Source organism: Triturus cristatus, chromosome 8 (assembly GCF_964204655.1).
Source record: "Triturus cristatus chromosome 8, aTriCri1.1, whole genome shotgun sequence".
NCBI classification, from domain to species: Eukaryota; Metazoa; Chordata; class Amphibia; order Caudata; family Salamandridae; genus Triturus; species Triturus cristatus.
Window position 1 is genome coordinate 1,118,404,428 of NC_140591.1, and position 13,065 is coordinate 1,118,417,492.

At 42.5% G+C, this 13,065-nt stretch overlaps 2 protein-coding genes across 5 annotated transcripts in view; one reads left to right on the forward strand and one right to left on the reverse strand.

The window, feature by feature from the left end:
* Window positions 1–43: 43 nt before the first annotated feature.
* Window positions 44–11,923, reverse strand: LOC146805469 (uncharacterized). Its single transcript, XM_085622734.1, has 2 exons — window positions 11,438–11,923; window positions 44–1,168 (listed from the first exon to the last, which is right to left on the reverse strand). Exons 1-2 carry the CDS (start codon window positions 11,442–11,444, stop codon window positions 180–182), a joined length of 996 nt encoding a protein of 331 aa, XP_085478860.1. The 5' UTR covers window positions 11,445–11,923; the 3' UTR covers window positions 44–179.
* A 77-nt stretch (window positions 11,924–12,000) lies between these two features.
* TFDP1 (transcription factor Dp-1) overlaps window positions 12,001–13,065 on the forward strand; it is a 392,616-nt gene continuing 391,551 nt past the window's right edge. For 2 of the 4 annotated variants that reach the window (XM_085622724.1, XM_085622729.1), the window contains exon 1: window positions 12,001–12,121. The gene's annotated coding sequence lies outside the window, so the exon portion shown is untranslated. Of the gene's footprint in view, window positions 12,197–13,065 lie in introns of all 4 variants that reach the window. The other 2 variants (XM_085622731.1, XM_085622725.1) reach the window with 2 other exon arrangements.

The following is a 13,065-nucleotide window of genomic DNA, read 5'->3' on the forward strand; positions in this document are numbered from 1 at the left end:
ATGCAACTATTTCTGAGTAAGTAAGGGGACACAGCCAGTAGTTGGATGCCATGACGTAGTTTAATCATGCGGCACTACGCCACAACACAAAGGAAAACCTGTCCTATCAATATTGTGCAATCACTAGTTGCAAGTCAAGGGTTACTTCACCCAATTGTCTCATGCAATACTGTGCAGCATTAGTGTCTGCGCCCACGCACTACAGTGCGGGATGCCATTGATTGTGCGTCCTCACTGGCTGTGGGACCAGTGGCAGCCCCATGCCGCCTGCTGCTCCTCCGTGTGTCTGGGACAGGGGGGGTAATGCTGCTCCTGCTGGTGGTTTCTTCGCTGTCCCCAGCATCCACGGCACCAGTTGTGGCAGACTGGCTTGTTAGTAGCACTTCAAGTGCACTGGTGACCCTCACCATCCCCCTTGAGACGTCATTGCTGCAGTGCGCAAGCCCCTCCTGCATTGTCACGGAGCGCCTGCAGAGCAGCGAAGTGGCAGTTGCCAGCCGGTTCACTGCCCTTGTGTGATGGTCTTTTCTCTGCCGTTCCCTGTGCCGTGCTGCTCTGTCCTCATCAATCTTCGTGCACAGCAGCATGACGGACTGGGACATGTCCCGCATGCCCGCAGCCATCTCACTCATTGCCTCAGCCATAGCGCTTATGCCCCTGTCAATATTTCCAAATGTATCTTTGAGGCCCCGCATTTGGCGCTGTACTGACATAATTGCCTTTGCTTGTAGGCGCTGTATCTTGACCATGGTGGCCTCCAGCCCTGAGAAAACTCCATGGCTCTCACCCTGTGGTGGTGGACTTTGCACCCGAGCCCTGCGGCGACGTCTGGCACCTGTGTGTGCTCCCTCAGAGGCGGAGGGCACACTGGCATGGCTACCATCCAGGGGCACAGTGGATGTTTCCGCCCCCCTGGAGTCTTCAGATGAGGACTCCGAGACATGCAACCTGGAAGCAGCACGCCTCCTCGACCTGAGCAATGCAGGTGGTGATGATGCCGGTGACTCCAGCAGGAGTGGCAATGCTGGCTGTGGTGGTGAGGCTGGCTGTGGTGGTGAGGCTGTGTGTGGTGCTGATCTCTGCCCAGAACTTGTGGTGGCCTTCCCTGAGCTGTCCTTCCGGTGTGCCCTCTCTCCCGTCTCATGTGCAGTCCTGCGCAAAGTATCGTCTGTGGACAGAAATGCAACATCAGCTCAGTGTACCTGAAGCCCTGCATTGCTAGCATCACAATACATTTCTGAAACACTCTCTCATTGTCCTCTGGCTGCTTTTCGCTAATGTGTGTAACATGCCTTGTTGTTCTGTGCTATTCTTCTCATGTTTGGGGTTTCCGAGACTACATCTCCCATAATGCATTGCTAGTATGCACTAACACCTGTACTGGAGTGGGATACTCATTGCCCAATTGGGGAGTTGGGATAGGGGTAGGGGGGGCCACATTGCTGTGCATGCGTCTTACCTTGTTTGGTGGCGGCTCTGGCAGAGCTGTCTGCATCCCCAATCCCCATGACACTCTCAGGCTCAATTGTTGACTCCACCAGCTCCTCAAGTTCTGTCAGGGCAGGTGCCCTGTTCCTTCCCCCTCCTGTCCGGCTGGCGTCTTTCTGCAGTTCCCCCATCTTCCTCTTCGTGACGATACGGAGGTCGTACCACCGCTTCTTCAGCACGTCTATGTCCCGGGGGGTCACTCCTATTGCATTCACCTGCGCCTGGATTCCCAGCCAGATTTTCCTCTTCTCGGACTCAGGCACTTGCAGGGACTGCTTCCCGAACAGCTTCTGGTGCTGCTTGACCACCTCCTCCACTAGTACCTGCAGTTCCTTTGGGCTGAATTTTTGTTTTCTCCTCCTTTCACCTCCATCTCTCTCTGTCTCCTGGCTGGACATAGTGTCAGTTTGTTGTTCACAATCAGGCACTGGCTCTGTTGCTCTGCTCTGCACTACCAGCCTCTCCAGAGTCTGATGATTGTGTGCACCTGCCTGGGTGTGGCCACTTCCTGGTTGGGTGGGGTTGGCCTTGCACGGGATTGGCTGATTCATCAAGTGATGTATATTTGAATTTCCGATTCGGTAATCTCCGATTCGGTATTTACCGAATCGGTAAATACCACTTCGGTATTTACCGATTCGGTAAATCCCGCTTCATGATACCGGCCGGTATTGTGGATTCGGTATTCATTTACCGAATTTTACCGATTCGGTAATTTATACCGAATGTTTACCTACATACTATTTACCGATTCATAAATACCGATTCGGTAAAATTCTGTATTTATGAATCGGTAAATAGTATGTTACCTACATGAGGCCCTTAGTGTACTATGAGTCAATTAAATTGCAACATGTTTGAAATCCTTGACTTAAAAACATTACAATTATGTGCTGGAAGACTAATATTACTTTTAAGATATGTACTGGCCCTTGCTGCAGCCATTTTGTATTATGACATCACACACCTAAAAAGGGGGTCAGATATTTGGAGTCCATATAAAAAACATCAAAGTTCATATGACTACCCAACACTGTGCCAAGTGCCATACTAGTATTAAATTTTGCATGATTCTGGTGGTTTTTGACTTCAACCTGGACCAGGCAGTAGAGAACTTCAACACCTGTATCACCAGCGCAGCCAACCAAGTCGCTCCCACCAAACCAGCCAGAACACACAGTGCCACCCGAAGAGCCAGCAAGTACACGCCCGCACGCAACGGTTCAAATCGCTGATGCAAACAACTGGAAAGAAGATGGCGCACCAAAAGAACCCACTCAGACCAAGCCACCTACAAATCTGCCCTCAACAATTACCACCGCCAGCTCAAAGCCACGAAGAAGGAGGCCCTGACCCACCAAATTGAGACCAGCACCAACCAATCCAAAGAACTCTTCACCATCATCAGAGAGTTCACCTGGCCTTCAGCCACACAAAAAACACGGCCCTTCTCCCCTCTGCAATACACTTGCCGACCACTTCCACAACAAGATAGCAACCATCTGCAGAAACTTCAACCCTCTTACTCAGCCCACCACAAGCACCAACAATCCACTCACCACATGGGATCAACTCAGCATGCGGATCACAACCATGCTGATGAATTCCACCCACCCAGGAGCACCCACCGACCCATGCCCCTGGTGGAGCAGGTAAAGCAAGAATGTGTATACCTTCTCTATTGTGCATGAAAATACTAATTACATAATCATTCTAAATATTTACCTGTATTAATCCTTTGGAGTGTTATGACTAACTAACTTTTGCACCTTGATAAACACAAGATACACGTGGGACTAAAATGCTAAGTGCATGGCCAATAAATGTAATGATTAACTGTGGTACGCAAACTAACCATAGGATGTGTTGAAATAGAGAATTGCATGATTTATGTTGCTTTTGTGATGGTTTGTGCTTCCAGTGTTGCGGAATGGTGAGTATTATTGCTTTAAATGTTGCTATAAGTTGGCTTTCGGGCCTACTAGGCCGCAGTACTTAAAATGGAGTTCGGAAGTGGCCACCGTCATTTGAGCGTGATGCCTACTGCGCATACTCGGATGGCTCTGAAGATCTCCAGGCGACCTCTGAAACAAGACGACGTGTTCCTTGTCAAGGATAGGAACGTGGAGGATTGCCAGGACCCAGCTAGTGTGAATGACTGAAAAGACAATAGAGACCTGTACCCGGAGGTCTACATGTTGTTACTTCGGAACTTTTCGCCTGTGAACCCGTGAAAAGAATACAAAGATGTCATACTCTGTCCCATGGGAAGCAGGTGAACCTGGGAACATCACCACTTCTTGCAAATTCAGAGAATTTAGCCAATCAGAACACTTCTACTCTAAAATTGTTGCATATTGTCTTAAAGTAGGGAGAACATAGGGTATATAAAGGGGAAATTTAGAAGGGGAAAAAAGTTTGTTCCAAATTTCCGTTGGTTATTGTTGGTGTGGAGGATTGATTAGTTAGCGTGATAGCCTGGTCCCTTGGCTACGTGGGGACTGAATCGTGCTGAGAGAGAGAACTTTCCCGGACTTATTTGGGTCTTAATCTGAGTTTAACCGGACGATTTATCTGTGGGTTGACGGGTTCTTCTGGAAATGGTCGCCAATATTCAAATTTAGTTAAATATAATTGTTATGTCAATTTGTGTCCAAGATATTCATTAAAATTCTGATTTGATTGAATTTTGTCTATGCTAATGAAAGTGAATTAATTAGATAAACCAAGCATTGATTAACAAAATGAGTCCGTGATTCTTTAATAAAGTATTAATTAACCGAAAGGTTCCAAAATTTTAAATGTGTTTTAGCCGGTTCTAAATCACCATCAACCAGTTCAACTAATTGGTCCATCGACCAAGTGTTGGAGTGCCTTGATGTTAAAGTTAGGACTCTATAGGTACTGATGTATTTAATGTAAAGAATTTTTCTCCCATAGGTAACAAGGTACCCCACATGTCCAGCACCTCTTTCCTCCTGTGTGCAGATTCGAGTGAGACGTATGAGTGTTGGTGTTATGGGCCCCACCACTGAATGCGTGCGTGAATGAGTAAGGGTGATGACGGATCTGTGACGCAGTGAGGATTTGTACATTTGCCCTTTCCCGCTGGAGCACTAGGTACAAGCGACTTGTGTGTTTATAGACCTATGAGATCCCAGTGTGGGAGAGAAAGCATTGCGAAAACAGGTCAGTTTTAAAAAAAAAATGCACTAGGCTGTTCCCGGTATACGACAGGCTGCCACAATATGCGAAAAAGTGAAACAAACAAACAAAAAATTAATGTGTCCATCTGTAGTGCTCAAGTAAAGCGTTCTGTTACCTTCGGGTCGAGTTTGTGATATATAAAACTCCCAACAAAAAAAAAGAAAAAAAACACCGAGAAAAAGTTGCATAGGGATTTACTTCCCAATACTAAATCTGATTTGCATTGGAAAGTGGCCTAACCTAAGCCAAAGTAGAGCTATGTGCTACTTTGCAGCAAGGGTTGAAGTGGACATTCCCATGCAACCACCCACAGTTTTTGAGGCAAAACACCATCTGCTAAAAGAAAGTAGACAGAACTTGGTGCCACAAATCTGTGCTTCCTCGAGGTGGCTGTAAAGTTTGGTGAAAGTTTTAAAAGGTGCGCTTCCATTCCAAAACCTATGGTTGACTTCACACGTCCATCCTAGTACTATTGCAGAATATAAATAACAAAGCATACTAGCAAACTGTGACTACATGCTGGTCTTGCATTTTCACTTCATAACTATGCAATTGCATTCGTTTACGTTTATATTTATAAGAGCCTGCTGCCAAAAACAGAGGCTGTGTATACAGGATCAGTGAAAAGTCCCCAAGCCTGTCACTGTCTCCCAGAAATTTACTTTCGCCTGCGTCACTGGCAGAATCCCATCTATTTCACACAATTGATCCAAGCAAAATCTTCTGATTTATTAAACTGATCTGCACACAGAAGAGCGATGAGAGGGGAGAGGATGTGGTCCGTCGGCTGGTGCAGGAAACCAGGGTTCGGGCCTCGAGGTCGCGTCCACATCCTGTGATTCTGGGCAAATCACTTAATCTCCCCGTGCCTGAATGTGTAATGTAAATACGGTGCTATGTAAAACGCTCCAATACCTTCGGGTTGAATTTGCGCTATATAAATATGCAACAACAACAAAAAGAGCTACATATATGAACCTGGAGAGCTACCAGTAGCCTACGAGGTAGGCACTCGTTGGCGCCTGACTTTTAGATACAACCTCAACATCCGTCTAGAAGTATAATAAATCAAGAGAAAACCATCTGTTGTATATTGTAATAAGTTTCTTCCTCGTGCACCGGGGGCTTTACTGTTATCCTATTGGTTGTTACCAACTCACGTCATTTCGAATGTTGGTTGGTTACTTAATCTACGTCACCCACTGACTCCGACATTCTGCCTGTGACGGCGTTCCTGTGGGTTCCGTTCTTCCTCCAGCTGTGGCGGGTCTTATATTTAGGAAATAAATATATTAATTCAAGTATAACGATTTCGTTAGTTTTACTTACTATTCATGACATTTCAAATTGGCGACGAGGGACGGGATGCGAGTGTCGAGTGAAGACCCGTCATGCTGAAGTGCTTTTAAGTGTCCACAGTGTTCGAGGACTTCTGCAGTATTCTGAAAGGCAAGTTATTGCTGTTTACTGCTTTATTCTACTTGATCCTTTAGTAATTGGATTCGTATTTCTTGGTTTTATGCCGTAGTTTTTTTTTGACGGAGCCAACAGATGCTTAGAAGTATTGGTCGAGTGATGTCCGCTTCAAACTGATTCTTAAGGCAAGTTTTTACGTTATCGTCACGGCATGGAAGTTTAATTATTTACTAATCGCCGTGTATGTGCATATTTTCCTGTCGTACTGTAGTTGCTGAGGTGTTTTCATCGATCGCTATTAAAGTAACGGCCATTCTGCTCAGCTGCAACGGTTTTTCTTCAACGTTCAGCTGTAACTGTCATCGTAGGTGACGTATTTGCACACGTTCGCACGCATTTTTGCGCACAGCTGTAACGGTTTCCTTTCAACGTCCTGAGGTAACTGACAGTTATTGTGACGTAGTGTCTACGCCCACACATACGTATTCACGTTGCGTGACTCCATTTTAGGAGTAATTTTCCAAAAGAAAGGCGTTTGCTGGCATTTTAATGTGAGGAGATCTGGTCTGCAATTATTTTCTTCGGTGTTTATTATAAAATATATGGAAAAACGAAGAGAATTTGCGGGATAGCTTTACACAAGTAGGATTTTCATCGCTTTCCACTAAATTTTGGCAATTCATATTTTATTTGAATACTTTATAGAAATTGTTTCCAAAATTACTAGTGAATTTAAAAAAGAGGAAACTTATTCTAAAACTAATATGTCAGAAAATTCAAATATCAGTGCACCAGCACCTTTCTTATCTGATCCAGGTAAACCAGTTATGAAATGGAAAAACTGGTTGAGGGCATTTGAGAATTATTTAATTGCGATAGATGGAAAGAAGTATGAGCCAGAGAGAAAAAAAGCCATTTTATTTGGGTTGTTGGGTGCAGCAGGCCAAGAAATTTTTGATAGCCTGCCGGAATTTGAAGTACCTCCTGGTCAGTTTATTCCTATGAATGAATACCAAGAAGCGATTAAACGTTTAGAGAAACAATTTGGAGAAGAACCCAACATTATGGTTGGCAGACATCGTTTTGCAACGCGGAAACAATTAGAAAATGAGACTATTGAAGAGTACATTGCTTGTTTACGTGTTTTGGCGACAAAATGTGAATTTAACGACATGGTTGATGAACATATTAGAGACCAATTTGTTTTTTATTGTTATGAAAAAAAAATTCAGGAAAGGTTGTTAGCTTGTAGAAATCCTTCTTTACAGGAAACAATTGACATTGCTAAGGGTATAGAGCGTTCGCTGGAAAGCACAAAAGAACTTTCTTCCGATAAGAATGTAAAAAATGATGTATATTATGTTCAAGAGCATAAAAAATATGTACCTAGCTATGACAGAAAAGGGAAAACTAGCAAAAGTCCAAATTTTAATGCTTTTGTTTGTTTTAGATGTGGTTCAAAGAATCATAAGGCGGATTTTCAAGGGTGTCCTGCGCAGGGAAGAAAATGCACCAAATGTTTTAAGGTAGGACATTTTGCTGGGGTGTGCAACAATTTTAGGGCTCAGAAGTTTCAAAAAGTTAAAGTTAGTTCTGTTGATGATTTTGATGAAGATATGTGCTCTAATATTGTTTTGACAGTTGATGATCCTGGTGATACCATAAAAGGTCCTCTTGGTGTTGCACACATAGGTAATGTGGAAATTAATATCATGGCGGATTCAGGTTCGCCAATTACCATAATTTCTGACATTAAGTATGGAAAATTTTGGCCTAATACTGATTTGTTAGCCTCTGATGTCAATCCCAAAGCTTTTGGGGATTTTGACATAAATATGTTGGGTTATTTCCAAGATAACCTGAATATCAAAGGAAGAATCATTTCTACTAAGGTATATGTTGCGGAGCGGGGTAGAGACATAGTAGGATGGAAGGATCTGGCGCGACTGGGAATTTTTCTCAAACCAGGTGCCGATGATCCTATTGTGTTGGATGAAAATTTTGTTCATGCAGTCTCTTTTTCTGATTCATTGCCGTCTATAGACAAAGTTGAATCAATTCTGAGTAAATATGAAGCTCTTTTTGAAGACCGCATTGGTTGTGTCAAGGGGTTTGAACATACCATAAAGTTGAAGAAAAATGCTATACCAGTAAAGCATAAGGTAAGACCAATTCCGTTATCTGTAAAGTCTGATTTACAAAAACTTCTCCACAAATTAGTTGATGAAGGGGTGATCGAACAGACTAATTCAGCAGAATGGGTTTCTGCCATAGTTCTGATTAAAAAAAAGAATGGCCAAGTTCGTTTATGTGCTGATTTGAGATCATTAAACAAAAATATTTTGGTGGATTGTTTCCCTTTACCCAAAATCCAGGAGATTCTTGCAGCTACTAAGGGTTCCAATTATTTTTCCTTGATAGATCTCAAATCAGCATATCACCAGGTACAATTATCGGAGGACTCAAAGGATCTAACTACTTTCATTACTCCATTGGGTGCTTATAGGTTCGTTAGACTCCCTTTTGGTTTAGCTTCATCAGCCAGTGTCTTTCAAAAATTAATGGAATGTATATTGGAAGGAGTGTTGGGTGTTCAGAAATTTCAGGACGACATTCTTATTCATGCTGATACTATTGAGAAACATAATGAAATTTTAGATACGGTCCTTAACAAGTTAAATGAGAGAGGCATGACAGTTGCTAAAGACAAATGTAAATTTCTTCAAACTGAAATTGAATATTTGGGCCATGTATTGAGTGGAAATGGTATTAAACCTAAACTAGATTTAGTCAAAGCTATATCAGATGCTCCAAAACCTACGGATAAAGATACCCTTAAATCCTTTTTAGGGCTCAGTGAGTATTACTCACGTTTTGTCGAAAACTACTCAGGTTTAGTTGAGCCTTTGAGAATGTTGCTTCGAAAAGGAGAGAGGTATATCTGGTCTGAGAGTCAAGAGTTTGCTTTCACAGAAATCAAGAAAGCTATTGTTAAAGCCCCAACGTTGAAACCCTATGATCCCGATGGTATCAATATCATCACTGTAGATGCGAGTTCAATTGGCATAGGTGCTGTTTATTCTCAAAAAGTTGCAGGTAATGTGCATACCATCGCATTCATTTCAAGACGTTTATTGGATGCAGAGTGTAATTACAGTACCATAGAGAGAGAAGCCCTTGCTTGTGTTTGGGCCGTTGATAAACTCAAAATGTACTTATGGGGTAAACGTTTTGAGTTGATCACAGATCACAAACCTTTGACTTTCTTAATGGATGGTTGCGGTAGGGGAAACGGTAAAGTTTCCGCAAGGTTAGTAAGGTTGTTATCTAAACTTCAGGAATACAATTTTACTATTAAACATATTGCAGGTAAGAAAAATGTAAGTGCAGACTTCCTTTCACGTCTTCCATTGAACAACGTAGAGTCCGAAATGGAAGAAGAAACTGAATGTGTAGTGTCATTTGTTCACAGTTTTAACAAATTGGAACAGTTATGTAAAGAATCGGAATGGTTAAGTCTCATGGATGAAGATCCAGTGTTAAACAAGGTAAAGGAGTATATATTAAGCAAATGGCCGCCTATCAGAAATGTACATGATGCATTAAAAACGTATGTACAAGTAGCTGAAGAGTTGAGCATTGAGAAAGGTTTTGTGTTGCGAGGAGATTTATTGATTCCACCCACAAAAATAAGAAAACATCTAATTGAGTTAGCTCATAACTCCCATTTAGGCTCAACCATGACAAAGAAAATTTTGAAGCAATATTATTGGTGGCCTGGATTGGACTCTGATGTAAATGAGTTTGTGGAAAAATGTTCCATTTGTTTGAGGTCAGATAAGCATTGGAAGCCTAGAGTTCAAGAAATGCAATTAGTCGATATTCCCTGTTCATCGTGGGTTAAGCTGGCTATTGATTTTGCAGGTCCTTTCAGTGTACTAGAGCAAAATTCTAGATTTGTAATCGTTTTATGTGATTATTATAGCAAATGGATATATGTCAAATTTGTATCAACTATAGACTCCAAATGTGTAATAGAATTCTTGGAGTCATGTTTTTCTTTGGAAGGTTTTCCGCAGGTTTTGGTCTCAGACAATGGAAAACAGCTTACCTCGGAGTTAATGGTCACATTTTTGAAGAGAAATGGTATATGTCAAGAAAAGACTCCTTGTTACTCGCCTAAATCCAATGGTCAAGTGGAAAGAGTCAATCGTTTTCTTAAAGATGGTATTCAGATGGCAATTTCGGCTGGATTTCCAGTGGTTGACTTCACTCGTGAAAGAGTTTATATGTACAACAATACAATTAATAGTGTAACAGGTTATTCGCCTTTTTTCCTAATGAGAGGACGGCAGGGCAACTCTGCTATTTCACCTAAGTTTGCTATTATTCAAGACCGTATGCAGGAAGTGACAAGGTTAGATGACTCCAGCCTCCAAGTGAGAGACAAGATTGTAAAGCAACAGATTAAATCTAAAGAATACCATGACAAGATTCATAGAGCTGTTGTAAAAGAGATTTGCAAGGGTGATTGGGTCATTGTCAAGAAACCTTTTGTCAGGCATAAGGGAGAGTCCAAGTATTATGAACCTAGTGAAGTTATTGATGTCTCTAGTGGTTCTGTTCGACTCCATAAATTTGGATGGAGAAACAAAAGTGATGTCATCAAGCTCAAGGATGGACAGAAAGAACTCATGTCATGTCCCTTTAATGAGGGTGTAGATTCGGATCAATGTGATAATTGGTTTGACTTTAATATAAACGAAAAAGACTATTCTCCATCAGTCGCAAGAGAATCTACCAGTGATAACTTTATTTCAAAAGAGACTTCAGGTTTACCTATGCAAGAGATGGTTGGAAAAGAAACAATTCAACACAGTGTAACTATGGGTACATCAGCTGATCAAGAGAAGCAAGAGCCAAGGGAAGCAGCAGAAAATGTAACCCGTAGTGAGAACAATGAAGTGTATGCTTCTAATCTTGTAGAAGGGTCTTGTACCAGTTCTGGTAGAGTAACTAGCATTCCCAACAGATTTAGAGACTTCATTATGTATTGAGTTTGTTTTCTGAAAAAAGGGAGATGTTGTATATTGTAATAAGTTTCTTCCTCGTGCACCGGGGGCTTTACTGTTATCCTATTGGTTGTTACCAACTCACGTCATTTCGAATGTTGGTTGGTTACTTAATCTACGTCACCCACTGACTCCGACATTCTGCCTGTGACGGCGTTCCTGTGGGTTCCGTTCTTCCTTCAGCTGTGGCGGGTCTTATATTTAGGAAATAAATATATTAATTCAAGTATAACGATTTCGTTAGTTTTACTTACTATTCATGACATTTCACCATCCAAACGCCGTTTTTCGTCTGAAACTATACAGAGCGCCGCCTCAAGTTGACAGGCGGAAGTATGATCTCTAAACATACGTCACAACTCCGTCCTGTGGCGCGGGGTCTATAGGGTGACATCCCAGTCTACACTTCATGCCCTTGGACGAACGCGGATTGGCTGTACCGATCTATTGTCAGGAGCGCAAGGCCGACCCAACTGATGCGGAACTCCTAAAGTCGATCAGTTTCCGACAAAAAGAGCTTGAGTAGCAACCAAATCAAAGGCATTAATTTATATCCAGTATCGTCGTTGGCCTAAGCGACACCATCGGGGCAACAGAAGCTGCTGCCATTGCTAAATTAAAACACCGCAACCATGTTTTAAAATGTGGCGCCCAGAAGGACCTTAAGTACAGCCTTTAATCCCTTGACCCCATCTAATTATACATAAAACCCACTGCCTGCAACGTAAGAGTCGAAGAGCGTTCTGACGTAACTTGCGTTGTAGTTTTTGCAGATGTGTAAGAAGTAGACAGAGGACTAATGTTTCCCCCGGGTTGGGTAACGGGTCGGCCATTTCAGAAGAGAGCGTTTCCGGTCGAGAGGAATGGCAGCTTCTCGGATGGCCAACATACACTGAAGATTTGCCGTTTGATTACACGCTTCGCTCTGGATGGAGAAAGTAAACACAAATTGAGACAGATCACTTTATTGGTCTAAATGGAGGGAGTTTCACTTCCAAGTAGAAAGCCTGCTTGTGCGTGAGCTTCTTTATAAGCGTTTCGAAGCAAGTATGGTGCAGACGTAAAAACACATTATTGTATTTCACTTATTAAGGGGACATATCATTGAGTCGGTACTTGTTTTTCTAGCCTCTCCAGCGCATGTTTTGTATGCTTCTTTCCTTTTGTAGCCGGGACGGGTGGAAGGATCTGATAATGTACCCCCGAAGGACGGCAATAAGAGACTCAATACAAAAATGCGAATACAAACAATTCGCCCATGAAACGTTTGCACAAAGTTCTGAAACGCAAATAGCATTTAAGCTTGTGGCAGGCCAGCTGTTAGTGTAGTTCTTGCACCATTACTGTTAAAATCGATTATTCTGTGAATGACGTGCCGTTACATTTTATTGCGTAGCACTTGTTATGTGTGCTCGGCATATTCGTATACAAATTTGAGGTGATGGTGGACAAAATATAAGGAAGTGGGGAGGTCGGATTAGAACTGGGGTCTCGGTCACAGGCACAGCCACTAACCCGCATAGACTTTCGTGGGTATGAAATTCGTAGCTTGTTCTAGCTTTTAATATCTGTTTTTTGTTAAGTGTGCATTAGCGCCCTTCAGCGTGATGGCAGCAGGACCCCAACGTTATTCGCCCTCCTCGATAAATAATATGTTAACTTATTAATGCTATGGAATAACAGGGCCCACTGGTTTATTACAATTGATTCACTTGTGGGGTGGGGAGGGGGGTCACAATGCCATTTGGGGAACCCTTCTTTAACGGCAGGTTTTATTTTTACAATTTCTTTTTAGGTTATGATGGCTACTTCTAGGGAAACATCAGACTTGCATTCTTTTCCAAAGTCTTGAATCCTACATCTGGGCTGATATACTTCAGAA